The 19,336-nt window shown below is 56.6% G+C and overlaps 1 protein-coding gene across 1 annotated transcript; it reads left to right on the forward strand.

Annotated features, from left to right (window-relative positions):
- The first annotated feature begins 675 nt into the window (after positions 1 to 675).
- On the forward strand, positions 676 to 16,781 carry ITIH4 (inter-alpha-trypsin inhibitor heavy chain 4). The gene is made up of 23 exons (XM_046675378.1): positions 676 to 819; positions 2,274 to 2,434; positions 4,514 to 4,618; positions 4,745 to 4,907; positions 5,039 to 5,149; positions 5,662 to 5,790; positions 6,442 to 6,558; positions 6,832 to 7,000; positions 7,102 to 7,227; positions 7,413 to 7,594; positions 7,690 to 7,875; positions 10,066 to 10,205; positions 10,457 to 10,611; positions 10,901 to 10,927; positions 11,211 to 11,264; positions 11,715 to 11,831; positions 12,322 to 12,372; positions 12,583 to 12,612; positions 12,701 to 12,817; positions 13,918 to 14,092; positions 15,701 to 15,855; positions 15,992 to 16,088; positions 16,556 to 16,781. Exons 1-23 carry the CDS (start codon positions 736 to 738, stop codon positions 16,623 to 16,625), a joined length of 2,721 nt encoding a protein of 906 aa, XP_046531334.1. The 5' UTR covers positions 676 to 735; the 3' UTR covers positions 16,626 to 16,781.
- Positions 16,782 to 19,336: the final 2,555 nt, after the last annotated feature.

Here is a 19,336-nt window from a genome sequence, read left to right on the forward strand (position 1 = left end):
GCTGCTTCTTCTGTTCCATGCTTTCCTCTCAATAAATTCCCCCCGTGAGACTTCTGGGCCACAAGGTGTGGGCGTCTTTATGGCTCTCAGTTAGTCTTGTTTTGGGGGCCTTGCTGGAGCTGAATTGAGAGCCCTGGCTAGATTCATGGGGACCCCAGGAGAGAGAAGGTGTTCCTGGGCCCAGCCCGTCCCACCCCAGAAATGAGGCGTGTCCATCCTGCCTTGGCCCCAGCAGATCTTGCCCCATTCAGACACCCAAGGGCTGTTGAGTGCCTTAGGGCCCCACTGCAGTCACACTCGCCTGGCCTCAGGCACCCTTCTTCCCGGAAGCTGCCCCGGCCCTCCTCTTCCCTCCATCTCTCTGCTGCTGCTAGGCTGGCCTTATGGAGAGTGGGCTGGTTCACTGTTGTGTCCCCCTGCTCTAGGGAGCTTGTTGGTGAACGACTGGTGTGAGGGGTGTTGGTGTCCTGGAAAGGTTCTGGACCTTTCAGAAGGGATGCCAATGCCCAGCTCCCACCTGAGCCTGCCTTTCCTCGGTACGTGTTCCTGTCCCCAGCCAAGGTCCACAGGACATTTCACAGTTTGCCTGTTTATCTGAGGCCACTGCAGCTTTTGGCTTGTAGATCCTAGTTTCCCAGAACCTGCCCCCGCAGGGGCGGGGCAGCGAGCAAGTTACTAATTCATTCCCCACTTCCTCGCAACTTCAGAAGCAGCCTGCCAGGCCCTGGAGCCAAAATGAAGACCCCTGTCTGCAGCTACGGCATCATGCTGGTCCTGCTCTCTCTGCTGGCTGTCCTACAGGCCACCACTGCCCTAAAGGTAGCAGGTGTCCCTGGATGCCTGTGTGTGTGTGCACCTGAGCATGAGTGGTGTGAGCTGGTGAATGGGTGGAGGAGAGCCTCTGTGTGTGCAAGCATGTAAGCACAGATCAGAATGTGTGCAAAGAAATGGTGCCGACCATCCACCAGGCCCCACCCTGAGGGCCTTATGGATATTCTCCCACTTAATAGAAGGGGCAATCCTATTATTCCCATCTCACAGGTGAAGACATGCAGCTCAGCAAGTGGCTGCTCAAGGCCAGCAGTGGGTGGGTGGGTGAGGATGGACTTCACGAGCCCAGCTCCACCTCTCCCTGGCTAAGTGACTGGGAGGAAATGATTTATGCTTTCTCTGTCTCAGTTTCCACATCTGTAAGACAGGGTAATAGCAGAACCTATTTGAAGGTTTATTGTGAAGATGAAACCTAATACCTGTCAAGTACTTAGTACGGTTGTGTGTCACTTAACGACAGGGTACATTCTGAGAAATGCATGGTTAAGCAATTTCGTTGTGTAAACATCATTGAGTGTACTTACACAAACCTCGATGGTGTAGCCCACCACACGCCTAGACTTCATTTTATCTTATGGGACCGCCATCATATATGCGGTCCGTCATTGACCTAAGCGTCATGCAGCACGTGACTGTACAGTGCCTGGCACAGAGCAGACCCTAACGTGTAAACAACCCACTGGGCCAGTCACACACCTCTGCTAACTGTGCTGCTTAACAGGGCTGGTGCGCACACAAGAGTGCCATGTGCAGGCAGGCAAGAGGTGTGTAAGGCTCTGTGTGGCCTCCTTTGGGGACTGCAGTCCTTGGGGCAAAGAACATGTGCCTGGGGGAGAGCCCTGGGGGGTGGATGAGGCAACTGGGAAGGGTCCGCGGCTGCAGGGAAAGTGGGGCAAAGAGGAAGCATCCCAGCTCCTAGCGACTGGACCCCCGTTACCTCCGAATTCTCCCCACTCTGTAGGTCCCTGGTGGGAGACTGGCGGCAGCCATTTTCCCCAATTTCCATGGAGGCCGAGGTTGCCAGAAATCAAAGGACTTGTTCACTGCCCTTTCACTGGGCGGAGCTAAGACTGCATACAAGCTTCCTGACCCTGCCAGGGCCTTCTGTGTCCTCCTCCGCTAGAAGGATAAGTGAGAGTCCCCTCCCAGGCACACTGGGGCTTCTGCAGGGCACTTTGAACCCCGCAGAACAAGACCCGTGTGGTCCCTGCCCCGTGGCACTGTAGGTGGGGAATGAAGCACACAGCTGCCTTAAGAGGGGAGACAAAGCTTTGCATATGAAACGCCTCATGGGGTTGAGCCTGAGGCCTGGGCAGTGGCTCAGTTCGGGTTGGGGGCCAGGGATTGGTCTGGGATCTAGGTCAGGGCCCATTCTTGAAGAGTGTTGCCCCACGCTGGGGTGGCATTGAAACAATCCCGCCCCCTCCTCCTTCGCTGTCCAGAATGGCATCGACATCTACAGCCTCACTGTGGACTCCAAGGTCTCATCCCGATTTGCCCACACGGTCGTCACCAGCCGGGTGGTCAACAAGGCTGAGACTGTGCAGGAGGCCACCTTCCAGATGGAGCTGCCTAAGAAAGCCTTCATCACCAACTTCTCCATGTAGGTGACTTCCTGCCCTCTTCCTCCTCCTCGCTCCCCAACCCAGCACTGTGACATCATCCTTCCTGTGCCCCATCAGGAAGAGAGGCCCTCTTCTTGATGTGAGGTATGCAAGGATGTATGCCTTAGGTGTCTGTGCTCCACCTGTAGGCAACACAGGAACTACATGCATTCTCAGAGGCGTTTCCATCCCCCCCATCCCTCCCTCCATCTCTCCTTCCATCCATCCATCCGTCCACCCGTTATCCTCAGTGCTGCCCAGGTGGCAGCTGGAGAATGACGGTGGCATTGTGTCTTTGCCTTTGAGGAGGACAGACTTGAGACATTCTGAGGGCAGGCCCAGGCAGGAGGGAGTCACCAAAAGGCAGATTCCAGCTCAGAATACAGAAAACTTTCTAACCCCTGGGCTACCCTACAATGGAGTGATGCCTTGAGGAGGGGGAGCTCCTTGCCACAGGAAGTTCTAAGTCAACCTAGTCCCCCTGCTCCCGACAGGGATACTGCAGAGGGCATTTCTACTCTGGATCAGAGGCCACATTGGGAGGCTCCTGGGGTTTCTGTGGACTCTGTGAACTGGTGACTATCCTAACCTTGTCCTCTACTGTCCTCCCCCGTCCCTTCCTCACTCAGTTTTGCAATGTTTGCTAAATGCAAGAGAACTCTGTGTCTGTTCCTGGCCCCACAGGAGAGGCAGTGATTGAGGACAGACCAGCGATTGAGGCTGATCCCAGAAACTTAGGGAGAGAGATGGGTGGGGCAGAGCGCAAGCATCTCTCAGGTGGGGGGTCTCCAGTGTCCCCTGGGACCTCTGAAAAACTGCGGTAGAGGCCAGATCTCTGTGGTTGGCTCCTCCTTCTCTCCCTGCCCACTGCCACCCGCCACCCCCTGCCCCATCAGCTTCTACTTTTCCTAACCCCGGAGCAAGGGCCTGTGCTGCCCAACTTGCAGCAGGAGCATCACAGGCTGCACCCAGCCTCCCACGTGGGTGCCAGGGCCAGCAGGTTGCCAGGTTCTAGGCCCATCGCATCTACTGAGAGCCCAGGACTGGCACCCCTCTCTGGGCCCAGATCCTGTTGCTGCATGAGATAGGGAAGCGGGGGGCAGGGTGCCCTGCTCCCTGACCTGGCCAGGAGCCCCAAGTGGGCATCTGGGAGGAGGAGCCCTGCAGGCCACGCCCCAGCCCTATCCCCAGCCCGGTGTGAAAGTGTGACCGGGAAGGTCAGAAAGGTGGGGAGGAAGGACACTCAGTCCTGATGTCCTGGCTGCCCTCTCCCCACCCACCCTAGACACTCCTGCCCTTTCACACCACCCCAGATAGAGCAGACTCATGTCTGACTTCCATGCCCTCCCCACCCACAGGGAGATTCCGGAGCACTCATTTTCCTTCCAGACAAGCAGCCCAAGCAGTTCTCTCTCAGTCCCAAAGAACAACCACTAGGATTGTGTCCACGCCCATAGGAGTCCTGCCCACGAATTGTCCAAAACCTATTTCCCCAGAGGCCACCTTCTCTGCAGAGGGCCCTGCCCTCTGTTGGCGGGAAGAGGGGACAGCCACAGGGGGAGGGGGATTGGCGCCTTTCAGCCCTGTGTCTCCCACTGGCCTGGAGCCCAGCATCTCCCTCCTCCTCCGTCTGCCCCACAGGGCTGGACACTGGGCTGGGCACAGGCTGCCTCCAAAAGCTTTCGCTGGTGACTGACTGCTTCCTCTGGGAACAGTCGGTGAGGTGGAAGGGGCCATTGGAATGTGGGGCCAGACTGGAAGGGAGAAGAGAGGCCAAGACTTAGCTCAGCCCTGCCTCCTCTGCAACCTCCCTGCCATCTGTCCAGTAAAATGCGTGTTTACTAACCCTCAGCATGCCTCAGGGCGGGTGGAGGCTGGGCACGCCTTGCAGAGGTCCCCTACCTCACCCTGGTGCTACACAGAGTCTTGTGCAGAGTAGGTGCATAATAAACGGAGGAGGGCTCAGGAGTCACTCTGTAAAGAAGCACACCAAGTCCCAGAGAGGCTCTCTGGAGGAGGTGAGACTGGAGTGGGCCACCCCCGCCGAGCTCTCCACAACCCCTGTCCTCCTGCCCCAGGATCATCGACGGTGTGACCTACCCAGGGAACATCAAGGAGAAGGTTGCAGCCCAGAAAGAGTACAGTGCAGCTGTGGCCAGGGGAGAGAGCGCCGGCCTCGTCAAGTGAGCCCGAGGGGGTGGTGGGGCAGAGGCTGCCCCTGCCTTCTGCCCTTCAACCCTGCTCCCCCTTCTCCAGGGGCCATATACCGCCTGGCCTGGAGGGGCAGACCTGAGGCCTTCCTCCCCCAGGGCCACTGGGAGAAACATGGAGCGGTTCCAGGTATCAGTCAATGTGGCTCCCGAGGCCAAGGTCACCTTTGAGCTGGTGTACGAGGAGCTGCTCAAGCGGCGTCTGGGAGTGTACGAACTGCTGCTGAAAGTCCAGCCCAAACAGCTGGTCAAGCACCTGCAGGTACCTCCCGGGAGGCCTCCTAGATGACCCCTGCTCTGCTCTGCTGAGGGCAGCCCCTCCTTCCCCCTCCGCCTCCTGGGAGGCCCAGGCTCGGCTCCTGGCTGACCCAGTGACCCACTTCTTGCCTCCAGATGGACATTCACATTTTCGAGCCTCAGGGCATCAGCTTCCTGGAGACAGAGAGCACCTTCATGACCAACGAACTGGCAGATGCCCTCACCGTCTCGCAGAACATGACCAAGGTGGGTCTGCTGTGGTCGATGGGTGAGGATACCAAGGGGCCTGTCTTCAGGCCAGCCCTATAAGCCTGGATTTCCAGAGATCGAGACGGTTAGGCAGAATCTCTCAGCTGGAGGGACTTCTGAGGCCTCTGTGTCCCTGCTGTCATTTGGCAGATGGGGAGGGCAAGGCCTAGAGAGGGATGGCAGGTGCTGGTTTGACCCCTGAAACTGGGGGAGAAGGACTTGGAGAGGAGACTGATGTGAGTGTCCCAGGACCAGGTGGAGAGGAGAAGATGGCTGGATCGTACACATCCTGAGGCCAGACTCCACTTGCGTAGCTCCGGGAGCAGGGGACTCACCCTCACACCTCCTCCCCTGTATGGAGGCAGTCTAGCAACAGCTCGGCCCGAGAAAGAGGTCCCTGGAGTTTGACCCAAGGCTGCATCCTGGAATTCTCACTTCAGACACGGGCGAGGGGTGTTGTTGGCATGGCCTCGCTGCTCCTCCCAACTTCAGCACGCTCGTTTCTCCAGGCTCACATCCGATTCAAGCCAACGCTCTCCCAGCAGCGGAAGTCTCCAGAGCAGCAGGACACAGTCCTGAATGGCAACTTCATAGTCCGCTATGATGTGAACAGGACCGTCTCTGGGGGTTCCATTCAGGTGCGTGGGCTCCAGGCAAGAGCAGAGCAACCGGGAAATCCATCTACCCTCAAGAGTCTGAGCCTGAGTATTCTAGAAGAAAAGGCAAACTAACCACCCCTACTTACTAGCATACAGCAGGGACAGCACAGACAGAGAGCAAGCAGTTTAGTTGTGTTGTCCCTGAAACGATTCCCTTTCGGAGGCAAAGAAGGTCTGTCTCTACTGAAGAGCTGCCCTGCAGGGTTTTCCTTGTTACCTTGGCTGCCAGGAGGCTCACAGCTCAGTTTTATGCTCATATGCAGTATCGTCTTTCACATAGTTTCTGGCATCCTTATGCTACCCCTTTACTCTTTCGATGGACCATATTTTTGGAGTCTTCAGTCTTTTGCTGAATCTTGGGTTTTTTACATCTGAACCTTTTAAGTTTCCTCAAACACTAAAATAAATAGGAGGTAAAGTGGGGTAGAGTTTTCGTGGGTCATGCATGAGCGGGGAAGGCAAGAGCAGGCTGGATTGAGCCCTAAAATTTGGGGCAGTTAGCAGTGGGACAGAGATGGAGGGGGCCGGAATGAAGACAGCATAGGACCCCAAGGATTCGGCGGGGAGGCTGACTGGGGGCAGGGCAGGGCTGTGCTCTCATCACCCGGATTCGTCTCCCTCCGGTTGCAGATCGAGAATGGCTACTTTGTGCACTACTTTGCCCCTGAGGGCCTGCCTACAATACCCAAGAATGTGATCTTTGTCATTGACCAGAGCGGCTCCATGGCGGGCAGGAAAATCCAGCAGGTGGGGTCCATGGGCTCACCCGGGGCCCTCAAAACTCCCAGACACCTCACACCATCAGCTCTCGTCCAGCAAGCAGACCCTCTCTCTTCCATCTTGCAGGGTAGGGGCCTCCCAGGGGTCAAAGTTGGTCAGAGTATGGGGCAGGTCCTGCCCTTAGAGCATTCGCCATGGCCCCACTCCAGATGCAAGCCCTAGGAGGGCCAGCCTGAGAGCACATGAGACCCCAAGAGGGCCCAGTGAGACACCCACCTTGTCTCCCCTCTCCCTGACCAGACTCGAGAAGCCCTAATTAAGATTGTGGACGACCTCGGCCCCAAAGACCAGTTCAACCTTGTCTGCTTCAATGAGGAAGCAACCCAGTGGAAGCCATCGCTGGTGCCAGCCTCAGCTGAGAACATGAAAGAGGCCAGGAACTTTGCTGCTGGCATCATGGCCCGGGGGGGTGAGAGCCTGTGCAGCCCTGTAGGGTGGGGGCTTCTGGGGTACCGAGCGCAGCCTGGGGCATCTGACTGGGAGCTATCCTGAGAGTGCGTGTCCCCACAGGGACCAACATCAACGATGCGGTGCTGTTGGCCGTGCAGCTGCTGGAGAGAGCCAACAAGCAGGAGCTGCTGCCCGCGGGGAGCGTCTCACTCATCATCCTGCTCACCGACGGCGACCCCACCGTGGGTGAGGGCACTGCCAGCACCTCCAGGGCACACTGCCCAAGGGAAGCAGCTGGGGCTCTACCCTGGCTTGCTGTGGGACCTGGGGAAGGGAGGGTGTCTCTGAGGCCCCTCTGGCTCTGAGATTCCAGAAACATCCATTGAGTAAATCACTGTTTTCTCACTCCCTTCCCAAACCACTGGGTCCAGGGGAGACCAACCGTGCGAACATCCAGAAGAACGTGCAGGAAGCCATAAGCGGCCAGTGCAGCCTCTTCTGCCTGGGCTTCGGCTTCCACGTCAGCTACGCTTTCCTGGAGAAGCTGGCACTGGACAACGGCGGTCTGGCTCGGCGCATCTATGAGGACTCGGACTCCGCACTGCAGCTCCAGGTGCCCACACGCCCCTGGTGGGCTGCGTGAGTGAGGGACAGCGCAGAGAGGTATGGAGACCCCAGCCCGGCCTCGTGACACCCCCTACCCTACAGGACTTCTACCAAGAAGTGGCCAACCCACTGCTGATGAAGGTGGCCTTCGAGTATCCGAGCAATGCTGTGGAGGAGGTCACACAGGACAACTTCCGGCTGCTCTTCAAGGGCTCTGAGATGGTGGTGGCTGGGAAGCTCCGGGACAAGGGCCCTGATGTGCTCTCAGCCAAAGTCCGCGGGCAGCTGGTGAGTGTGGCCAGCCATCCTGGAGACGAAGGGCAGCTGGGACAGGCAGCCAGAGGGGCTGGGTTCAAACCGCAGCCCTGGTGGGCTCTAGCCGGTTGACCTCAAGCAAGTTGCAAAGTGCCCTCTGCCGCTTGTGGATGACATGAGCGCCCACTGCGTGGGCTCGTGGTGGAGATTCAATGAGACAACATCCTGATTCTCCTGAGGGCACCTGCGTGTACGGGCACGTGGTGGACGCTCAGCAGTCAGTCTGAGCTGCTGCTGTTCCTAAGGGCACCAGGGCCTGGCGTCCTCCGTCCTCGCACCAGCCCTTTGAGGTTGCTGCTGGCGGGGAGGGCTGCTCTCATTTGACAGATGAGCAGACTGAGGTCCAGGCAGAGCAGGCATCTTGCCCTGCGCCCTGCTGCAGCCGGGTCAAGGACTCGACTCACCACGTGGTGCCCTGTTCTTGTGCCGTGTCTCTGTGCCACAAGAAGGCCTCTCATTCCACAAAGAGAAACAGCACCTGCTCTGTGCCAGCTCTGTCTCTAGGGACCTCTGGGAGGTCCTCACAGGAGAGACAGCGGGGCTAAATCGTCACACACAGAGCTGCAGGCTGGGCTGTCCCTGACAGGATAAACCCAGGGAATCAGGAGAGCAGCACTGGGAGCCCCAACCTGGCTGGGGGTCAGGGAGGACTTCCTGGAGAAAGCTTAGCTGAGACTGAGGGATGAGTAGGAGGTGGCAGAGGCCAGATGGTGGAGTGATGGAGGAATGTTCCAGGCTTGTGTGGCTGGCAGGCAGCATGTGTGGGGAGAATGGCAGGGCAGCCAGGCAGGTGGGTAGAGGGCCCAGGGCCTCGTCTCAGAAGGGGTGGCCAAGTGTCAGGGTAGGCATTGCATGACCTGTGCCAGTCTGCCCGGCCTTAAGCTCAGCTCTGCCACCTCCCAGAGGTGAGACCTGAGGCAGATCACTTAACCTCCCTGTGCCTTAGTTTCCTCCTCTGTAAAAATGAGAATAAGTCACCTTACCAACTTGTAAGGCTGTTGTGGGGACCAACATGTGGGCCAGCGTAAACACCCCATACATGATAGCTGCTGATGATATCCTGGAGGCGGGGGATTCCCAAAGCCTGGAACCCAAGGGGACTCGGGGTAGTTCACAAACAAACATCTCTTTGTTTCAGTAGTTATGTATTTATTTTAATGTGTGTCCTGAAAAATAAACTCAAACCCCAGACCTAAGATTTTACAGGTATGATTACTTAGGACAAGGCCAAGTAGAGCGTGTTAGTCAATTTAAATTTCATTTAAGGAAAACCATCAAACACATAGCTGTACATGTGGAGAGGGCAAACTTCATGCAGGTGGCCTGCATGTGACAAAGCTTCGGGAGGCCTGGCTCTGAGGGAGAGGCAGAAGAGGGTGGCCCCAGCAGGGGTGGCAGGATCGGATCCACGCTGCACAGGTCTTTGGCTGCTGTGGGGAGTTGTGGTGAGAGGGCTGGGGTTCCTCTTTCCCCAGACCCCATTTCCCAGGCTGGGCCAGGTCAGCCCGAGACCAGAAGGACTCCCACTGGGGCAGGAAGTGGCAGTCCACCCAGAGCTTGGCACACACCTCGCTGTCACCATCCCTCAGTGCCTAGTCCCAGCAGAGGGCACCAGCTTGGGCAGGAGACAGCTTGCTGGGGTGGACGGGGCTCCAGACCCCATCAAGGCCACGACCCCTGAGTTCTCTTCTTGACTCTGCCACTGCCTGCTGGGAAAGGCTCCTGCCTCTCTGTCCCGAGTCTCCGTCTTTGGGGTGAGAGTGGGCTCTGTCTGGGACCCTCTCTGTTCCACACTGCACTTGGCGTCCCTCCTGCTGCTATTTCTCCCCCGGCCTGGGGTTCAGAGGCCATCCTCACTCCCTGCCTCCCAAAGGGTCGGTCTGCCCTGGGCCCCTGGCTCTGCGCCTGCGTGCTGCCCCTGGGGTAGTGTCCTAGCTTTTATCTCCTCCTCCTTCTCATCCTTGGAGGCTCTGTCACTGAGCCCCTCACAGCCCTAAACTCCCTCCCTGCCTCCACTCTACTCAAAGAAGGGCAGTCCTTGCAGACAACGCACCAGAGCTGTGCCAGCCCCAACAGGTTTCTCAGGGAAGTGCTCGAAGCACCAGGCCGGGTGCGGATGTCCCCCTCTCACTGCTCCTGCCCTGGCTGGGCCCCTCTTCCCAGCACCTGCAGAACATCACCTTCCAAACGGAGGCCAGCGTGGCCGAGAAGGAAGAGGAGTTCCGCAGCCCCAAGTATATCTTCCATAGCTTCATGGAGAGACTCTGGGCATACCTGACCATCCAGCAACTGCTGGAGCGAGCGTGAGTGGCCCATACCCTTGAGGGCCTGCTGGGGTGGCCACACATGGCCTCAGCGCCTCCCCAAGCTCTTCACTGGGTGGGTAGATGTAGCGGGCATGGGGGCATCTCCCAGGCATGGAGAGAAGGGGTTGTAGTATTGTGTCTGAGTTCCAGACTCCCCGAGCAGGAACCCCCTGGAAGGGTCTGGAAGGGAGAGGGAATCTGATTAGGCATCCAGGGACCTGCTGAGCTTCTGTGTCCTCAATCTGCAGAGTTTCTGCATCAGATTCTGAAAAACAGGCCCTAGAGACCCGAGCTCTGAGCTTGTCACTCAACTACAGCTTTGTCACCCCACTCACATCCATGGTGGTCACCAAGCCTGAAGGTCAAGAGGAGTCTCGAGTTGCTGAGAAGCCCGTGGAAAACGGTGGGTGTGAGGTGGGATCCCAGCCTCTTTGGCAGCAGGGTTTTGATCCAGTGTTCTGCCCCGCGCCTCCGCATCCCCACCAAGACTCCATCCCTGCCCCCCACAGACTCCCAGGAACCCCGGGAGACTCACCCCATTTCATTGGTGAGGAACCTGAGGCCAGGTCTCCTGACCCCGGTGTTCACTACACCTGTGTGGTGCTGGGGTTGAGAGCAAGGTTAGATATAAGCATTCAAATTTATCAGATACCCTGAGTGTATCTCTCACTCTCTCTTTTTGTTTTATCCAGAAAACAGACACAGGAACATCCACGTAGGTAAGGTCCTAACACCCTTAAAGGCTAGCCTGGGTGACAGTTGGCCAACACAGCATAGGACACCAGCCCCACGAGGTCGCTCGCTAGGGCCTCTCCAGCTCAGCCCAGCTGCCAGGAGGGAGCATCGTCTGCCCAAGCACACTGGTGCATTTAGTCACCTGTTCATTCAGTTATTGGCTACCACTCAGGCCCAGTCCTGGGCACTGGGAACACTGTCCCCATCTAGCTGGGAGCCCCAGAAAAGTGCATCCAAGAAGCAAACCCACATCTCTCTGCTTTCCAGGTCAGTCATTCTTCAGATCTCATTCCACGGGAGACGGAAGGTCCAGAATAACAGGTAGCAAAGGAGGAGAGGGGAGGGGGAGGGGAGGTAGCCAGAACCTTGACCCCGGCCACAGTCTGGCTCTGCCCTGGCCGAGGGGGAGCGACTTACTTGGCTCACCTGGCTGGTGGCAGGGCTGGGACTCAAGTTCCAGTGTGTCTATTAAGAGGCACTGTACAGACCGTGTCCTTACTGAAAGAAGAGGCTTGAGAGGACAGGGTAGTTTGAGGGGCACTGCTGAGTGGGAGACCTGACGTCCCAGTGGAGAGGAGTTCAAGAAGAGTCCATTGTTCCAGCCTTGAATTTCTCCCAGCTGTGGAGGGAGGGGCTCCCAGGGTGACGGGTGTGGGGAGGGGAGCCACCTGCCCTCCCCACAGCCCTCTCCTGGGGTGGGTCCCAGAGCCCTGGCTGTGCGGACACATGACACTGTTTGAGAGAACACCGCATGTGTCAACTTTTCCAAAGCTGGGACTTCTGAGAGGCTATCCAGCTTCCAAAGGAGATTCGGACCGCCCGGCCCTCTTCACCCTCCTCGTGGTCCTTTTCTACCCGACCATATGCTGCTACCAGACATCAGCTTAGGTAAGCTGCTTTCTGATCCTCTAGAGACTGGTTTCCTCAAGGTGATAATCAAACCTGCCCGCAGAGTTGGATGAAATGAAGCACCAAGCACGTGCGGACCAGGGAGGCTGCTGTGGGGCATGTCATCCAGTGACGTGGCCTTCATCTTCACGGAATCAGGTTCATTACGCTCTGGAGGCTGGCCCAAAGCCAACAGTGGTCCCTTGAGCTGTTTCCGAGCCCCAATCTGGACTCAGATGCAGCTGCAGAGGCAATTTGGACCCTGTCTCCTCAGCCTTTTCCCTAATAGCATTCTCTTCAGTTTGAAAACCTCTTTGCAAAGGTTCTTCTAGATTGGGTGTATATGTGGCAGGGGTTGTGGGGCTGGAGTGTGGTGGGTGGCGGGTGGCAGCGATGGCTGGAAGGCAAGCTGATTGCTCTGAATCCTGACTGCCTTCTCCCCTTCTGTTTCCGGCTGTTCCTGCACTAATGCCTGCTTCGGCGCCCTCAGCCCCACCGGTTCCTGAGGGAGTGTTTCATGACATGGATTTAAGAACCAAAGGTGCCTCCCAGGCCAAAGCCCCTGCAGTAGACTCTAGCCCTATAGTAGGGAGACCCTGGGAGGGGAGAGCCCCCGGGATCTCTAGGAACCTGTCGCATAGGTTTCTCAATGTTGAAGTGGAAAGAGAGCCTTGGCCACATCCGCGTACTACCCCATCCCTCACGGCCCCCCAGGGATGGGCTGCCTAAACCCAGACTTTTTTTCTTTCAGAAACAATCATCATGGCAGCCCCACCCCCAGGTAAATTGCCAGCCCTCCTTAGCCCCACTCCCCGTCCTCGCCCCCTAGCCTGCTCCACCTACCGTGGGAACCACACCTGCTGTCCCAGCCCCCATCCAGGCTCCTCCTGTCATCCTGCCGCTGCCTGGGCAAAGCGTGGACTGGCTCTGTGTGGACATCAAGCGCTCTCAGGGGCTGATGAAGCTGCTCTCAGACCCTGACCAAGGTGAGAGGTGCACACCCAGTCATCTACCCCGAGAGACCCAGACACCTCTCAGCCCCAACTTACTACCCTGGAGACAATGAAGGGACAACTGCCCACAGAGACACATGGGCAGACCTTGTCCTGTGCAGGCCTGTCCCAGATCATGGCATGGGCACGCTCCCGAGCACTGACACTTGCACTCATGTATCTACTCCATAGACCTCCCACTGAGCAACACATATGCAGGCTGGGGTGGCCCAGGCACTCCAGGGTGACCAGATGTGGGCTTGCCCCAAGGCACTGCCGTACTTCAGGGGTCGGGGGACAGACATAGGCACAGATAAGCATAGTGGCTTATAGTCAGTGCCCCAAGTGACATGGAAATGAGCCCGGAGGAGCTTTCTGAGGGTCAGGGTTGGCTACACAGGGTCATATGATAGTGACTAGGCTTTGGTACACGAGTGGGGTCCACTAGGCAGAGGAGGGGGTAGGCAGAAACGCAGAGCCCCAAAAGATGCTGGTGGGACTTTACAGGGTGTGGAGGAAGTAGGTGTGCTGGCCATACCTGTCCCCCAACCCCAGAAGGATCTTCCTAGTTGAGCTGAGATTGCAGGTCAGACATGGGGACGCACAGCACTCAGGGCTGCTCACACACACACACCCGCAGAGCCACTCAGAGTCAACGAACATCTACGGCTTCCTCATTCCTCCCAGATCCACATGGTCTCCGCTGCATCACACCAGGCTGGGAATCTGTTCGCTTCCTGAGGGTGGGGACCACTGATTTTCCATTTTGCTCTTGGCCTTGCCACCTGTATCAGGGCCAGACATACTACAGGGGCCTTATGAACATTTATTGACTTCAGACAAGATCTCCCTTCTTGGAGGGCTCATCTGAAGGTGGCGGTAACTGCAGATTCGGGGGACCTTCCATAGGAAACCGAGGGATGAGCGGAAAGATTGTGGCAACAGGCTCCAGTGTGAGGGAATGCTGGGAAGGGGGATTGAGGGCATGAGCTGATGAAGAATGGTTCTGGGGATGTAATCAGGGAGGACCTCCTGCTCAGGCCAGTGCTCAGCTGGGCCCACAGCTTTGACCTCCCTGCTCCCGGCCCTCTCAGGAGTTGAGGTGACTGGGCAGTACGAGACAGAGAAGGCCCAGTTCGCATGGATCGAGGTGACCTTCAAGAACCCCCAGCTGCAGGTCCGCGCATCCCCTGAGCACGTGGTGGTGACTCGGAACCGAAGAAGCACTGCGCACAAGTGGAAGGAAACACTGTTCTCAGTGATACCTGGGTAAGCCCCAGGCTGTGTGCCAGCAGTGACCTCTCAGGCTGCATCAGCTGGTGACAGCGCTGACAGGTGACCTGAGGCCCCAGGCCTGAGTGTGGAGTGGCTAGGCATGAGTCCTCTGCACTGGGCTGTACCCACAGGAGGGGCACCTGCACCATGTCCCTCCTACTCTTGAGGGCACCAAGGTGACTCTGGGTACCTGGCTGCCCTCACATCTAACCCAGGTCACTATCTCATGCAGGGAAACCTGTGGTCAGGAGCTAGCTCTGCTGCTAATCCTGTGTGACCCTGGGCAGGCCGCTTAGCCCCTCTGAGCCTCAGTTTCCTCACTCATAGCTAGGGATAACCATCCCAGCCCTGAGTCAGAGGGCCGAGGGGCCAGATCAAGTGAGAGAATGTGGTTGAAGAGCATTTTGCCCTGTAGACAATGAGGTGCCCTCTGGGCACACCAGAAGGCAGCGCTCTCTAAGAGGTGAGGTAAGGATGACAATGACGAGAAGCTGGAGAGCGTTGTCCACCAAAGAAGGTTACGAATGTTACCCTCAGCACACTCTTCAACTCTGCTAAGAGATAAGTGCAACTGGCATCAAATACCAGGCAGCTGGTGGGTAATGGGGGTGGAAGGCGACCTCTTCTGGATGGAGCTGCCCCACCATAGAGCCTTCCAGAGGCAGCTCTCCAGCTCTGGGAGTCACGAGCGGCCTGGGAGAGAGGCCAAGGACCCTGGCCTTCCCTGAGCAGTGCCCCCTGAGCCCCAAGCCTGTGCCGAGTGTAGAGAGCCTGTGTGTTCCCTCTCCCTGAGCCCCTCAGCAGAGACAGGTTCACACGACAAGTGAGTGCACAGCCAGCAATCCGAGGGCTCCCCCAGAACCTCTCGGTTTTACAGAAGGTCCTAAAGTTCCCTGTTATCCGATGAAGGCACAAAGATCCAGAGCATCCCTCTGCCTTGGATGAACACACTAGAAGATGGAATCAAGTCTTCCTATTGATTGTAGCGATGCAGAGTCCACATACTTTCCCGAGCTATGGAAGATACACATAAACAGACCACGTCTTTTACGTTGAATTGAGGACAGTGTACGTTTAGAACAATTCCATTTACAATAACCTCAGAGTAACATCAGGGTCTTATTCAACATACTCGAAGGCTCCTAACATTCCTAAGAAAACCAAAAAGGTAAGAATTTCAGATTATTTTAAGTAAAAAAGGAGAGGATGGAATGAGAAGGGACTTGCCCTTCTCAGCACTAAGACACAATTTAACACTAATCATCAAAAGGACGTGGCACTGGCCTCAAAGCAAAAGGGACAGAGTGAAGGTGTCAGAGCCCCTAAATCTAGAAACCATTAGAAACCAAATCCAAGAAAACCAGAGAGGAGGGAACCATTATTTTATCTTATAAATAACGTTGGGATCACCAGACATCATCAAGTTACCGTTGGTCCCAGTTGATCAATGAGGAAACTGAAGCCCGGAAGGTTTATGGACTCCCATCCGAGACTACAGTAGGAGTGCCTGATGACGAGAGGGCAGGCCTCACCACTCCCACCCCACCTGCTGAGGTCCCACGCAGGCCTCCCTTCCTGCTCAGGACGCTGGTCTCTCCACAGCCTCAAGATGACCATGGATAGCGCAGGGCTCCTGCTGCTCACCAGCCCAGACAAAGTGACCATCGGCCTGCTGTCCTGGGATGGCCCTGGGAAGGGGCTCCGGCTCCTTCTGCAGGACACTGACCGCTTCTCCAGCCACGTTGGTGGGGCCCTTGGTATGCTGTCCATGGCCGGGCTCAGGGCATCCTCAGAAACCACCTCTGCCTGTGAACAGGCAGTACCCCTCACCTCTGTGTGTCTCCCAGCCTCCCTCTGTCTTTTTCCCTCACTGACCTGCCCTTTGTACCTCAGGCCAGTTTTACCAGGACGTGCTTTGGGGTCCGCCTGCAGCAGCAGATGACAACAAGCGCACACTGAGGGTTCAGGGCCATGACCACCCTGCCACCAGGTGAGTCAGTGCAAGCAGGCCGCTAAGTCCAGCCATGGTTGGGGGCCAGGAGGCTGGGAGCTGGACTTTGGGGCCCCCAATCCTCTGTCCTTGACCAGGAGCTAGGAAGAGTCAGGTGAAAGGTTGATGGCTTAGACATGGCTGAACCAGCTCTCAGTGACCCCGTAAAGGACGGTCAACTCAGACTCACAGAAAACACAGCGGCCCAGAGAGAACTAGGGTGGGTTGGGGGCAGTAGGAAACTCCCCCTGAATTCTCAGAGCCCTGGACCCTGGCGACCACACACAACTGGGTCCCCTTGGGTGACCAGGCCTTGTCAGCCTGTGCTGGAGGGAATTCAAAGAGGCCTCGAGACTCTCCACCCTCCATGTTCCTATCCCCAGCTGTCTCCCTCTCTTCCCACCACACCTGAGATTTGCTAACCACTTGTCTGTCTGTCTGTCTGTCTGTCCATCTATTCATCCCAGAGAGCTCAAGCTGGATTACCAAGAGGGGCTCCCGGGAAGAGAGATTTCCTGCTGGTCTGTGGAGCTGTAGTTCTGATGGGAGGAGTTATGCCCATCCCCGATGCCACCCCACCGTGTGCAGACGGCTGCCACCGTGTGACCACAGGGCTACCTGTGGGTCCTGGACTGTGATGGGGAGGGGTACTTCCACTCATTACAAATAAAGAAAGATGTGTGAGCCCAGGGAGTGGGCATCTCTGGTTCTTTCTGGACAAATCCCAGGGCCTCAGAATCACATCCTGGACACTTAGCGTCATGTGACATAATCTTCCACTGTTGGTCCTCAAAGGCCTTGTGGCCATTGAGGCTCGGGGAGAGCTTGCAGGCCAGCCCCTTCATTTTACAAGCAGGTAACTAAGGTTCAGAGAGATTAAATCACCCATTTAAAAGAACATTCTCTGGGATCAGAGGTTCGGTCTACTTTGTGGTCACTGATTCATGGAAATTAGTTTGGAGTGGGAAAAAAAAGAAGGATCTGAGTAGAAGTTCTTTACAGGCCAACTCTCCAATGTTCTCAGCAAGCTTTTGGGCCCCTTTGCAATGGGATTCACATGACACAATTTGATTTTCACACCTGTGCTCAGGAACGGGCCTGTCTGCTCACCACCTGGTAAAGAAGCAGCATTGGAAGAAAAAGAAGACAGTGAGGAGGCCCCTGTCCCAGGAGGGAAGCAAGGGTCTGTTCCTAGGAGCCCCCAGTCTCACGGGGGTGATCCAGGCCCGCACGTCTAAGTCCTGAGCTGTTGAGGTCTAGTCTCCTGCCCGTGCCCTAGGGTTAGGCGCCCCCAAGATCCACCCAATTCCTGCAGAGGCAAAGCATACTTCAAAAAAATGTATAATTACTCCACCTACTTATAAAAAATGCCACAAGTCTTTGGCTTACAAATAAAAATAGAATAAACCCAAAACCACGGGTGTGAGAACAAGAGAAAAGAGCCGTGCAGGAGGAAAGTTAAATCAGAGGGTAGGAAGCTGCAGCAGCACAAAGCTTTGCTCTGAGCTCCCTGGCAGCCGGAATAAAGCAGAAAATGAGCTAGTTGCTTGTTAAGAGGAAGCAAACCAGATCATCAGGGAAAACATTCTTCTCCCAGCTCTTGAGCTATACGGGTGTTTGCTGAGGGAGCCTTTCTAGGAGGGTAGGAGGAGAAGCCTCTCCAGTGGCAGGATTGCCAAATACACAGGAGCTCTCTCCTGCCTGCTGCTCTCCATCAAGCCTGGTTGGGAATGGGGGTCTCAGGCTGAGTCACTTTGTGAAGGTCTCTCAGAAGAGCTCAGGCCCTAGCTCTACAAGACAAGGGAGCAGCCTCGGGGCTCCATCAGACTGCTGTGGGGCTAGCCCTGACACACCGGGGATGAAACAGGGTGCCCACTCCAAGTTCAGCCCCCTGGGACACTGCCATCTGGGCTGGGCTGTCGAAACTGCAACAGCAGAGGCGTTGTGGGTGATATTCTGGCCCAGCCAGTGCCTGCAGGCCAGGTGTCCTCTCTGAACAGTTGAAAGTAGTTCACACCCTTCACTGTTTTGTTCACTGACTGCTTTCTAGCTCCTACTTGGGCCAGGCCCGGGGCCAAGTGCTGCAGTTATGTTTGGCACCATGACAGACACAGTGCGTATTGTGACAGCTACCACGTAGAAGATGACTAGGTGCCACAAGAAGCCGGAAGTGAGACATCCTGCCCAACCTAGGGAATATCAGGGAAGACTTCCTGGAAGTGGCATGGTTGGGGTTGAGTTTTGAAGAATAAAGAGAAGCTAGTCCAATGGAAAAGGAAGGCAAGGACACCAGGCCTAGAATGAGGACGCTGAACCTGGCATAGAGTTCAAGGAAGGTGAAGGAAAGCAGAGCTGTAGGGTGAGGTGGAAAGGGATGCTGGAGAGGTGGAGAAGCAGGACCAAGCTGGCACTGGCTGTGTACACGTGCCATAGAGCATGGCTTCTATCCTGAAAGTGGGGGGAGCATCAGAGGTTGTAGGGAGGGACAGGCGCAGCCAGGGTAATGTGGGGAGAGGATAGAGTCTGCCTGGTTTTTGCCTGCATGGAGGGCCTTGTTGACTCTGTGTTGGGGGGAAGAGGCAGAATCTTGACTGGGAGCCTCCTCCTGCCTTTCTTCCAACCCGCTGGGCTTGGCTGCCAGCTGGAGCAGCAGGGCAAAAACAGACACCTCAGGAGGACCAAAAACCACGGCGATGATGCCTCTTCACATCCTCCATCCGGCGGGATCTTTCTCCCCTTCGCATGCACATGAAAACTGACCTGAAGGCGTCTGGTTTAAAGCTCCATGGTTCCTCAGCCAAGGTGGGACTGAATGGGTGACAGGGCCTGTCCACTTTGTGGTGTCCCTTCCCAGGCCTGGGCCCTTTTTGCCAGCCCAGCCAGGACGCCTGCCTCGTTCGCTCTGGAGCATCTTAGGTGGCCCACTCCCTAGAGCACTAGCAGCCACCAGTCCACCAGTAGCCTCTCATAGCCACTGGGGGTCTCCCCTGATGACAGGCATTTCCTCCAGGACCGCCCTCCCCAATACCCTCTCCAGGCCCCCAGGCCAGCGTGGGCCCTGGGAAACTCTAGCCTGGCTCGGGCAGAGTGGCCCCTGGAGTGGGAGGTAGGAGAACGTGCTCGCTACCCTTGGCCAGATCCCATCCCCACCCCCACTGGCATTGGTGACCTTTCCTAATCTAACTCCAAGCTCCTCTAGCCCCTGCTCTTGTGTCCCCTGCTCTGTCATCAAGCAAAGGCGCCCACTG

This window comes from Equus quagga, chromosome 1 (assembly GCF_021613505.1).
Source record: "Equus quagga isolate Etosha38 chromosome 1, UCLA_HA_Equagga_1.0, whole genome shotgun sequence".
Lineage (NCBI taxonomy): Eukaryota > Metazoa > Chordata > Mammalia > Perissodactyla > Equidae > Equus > Equus quagga.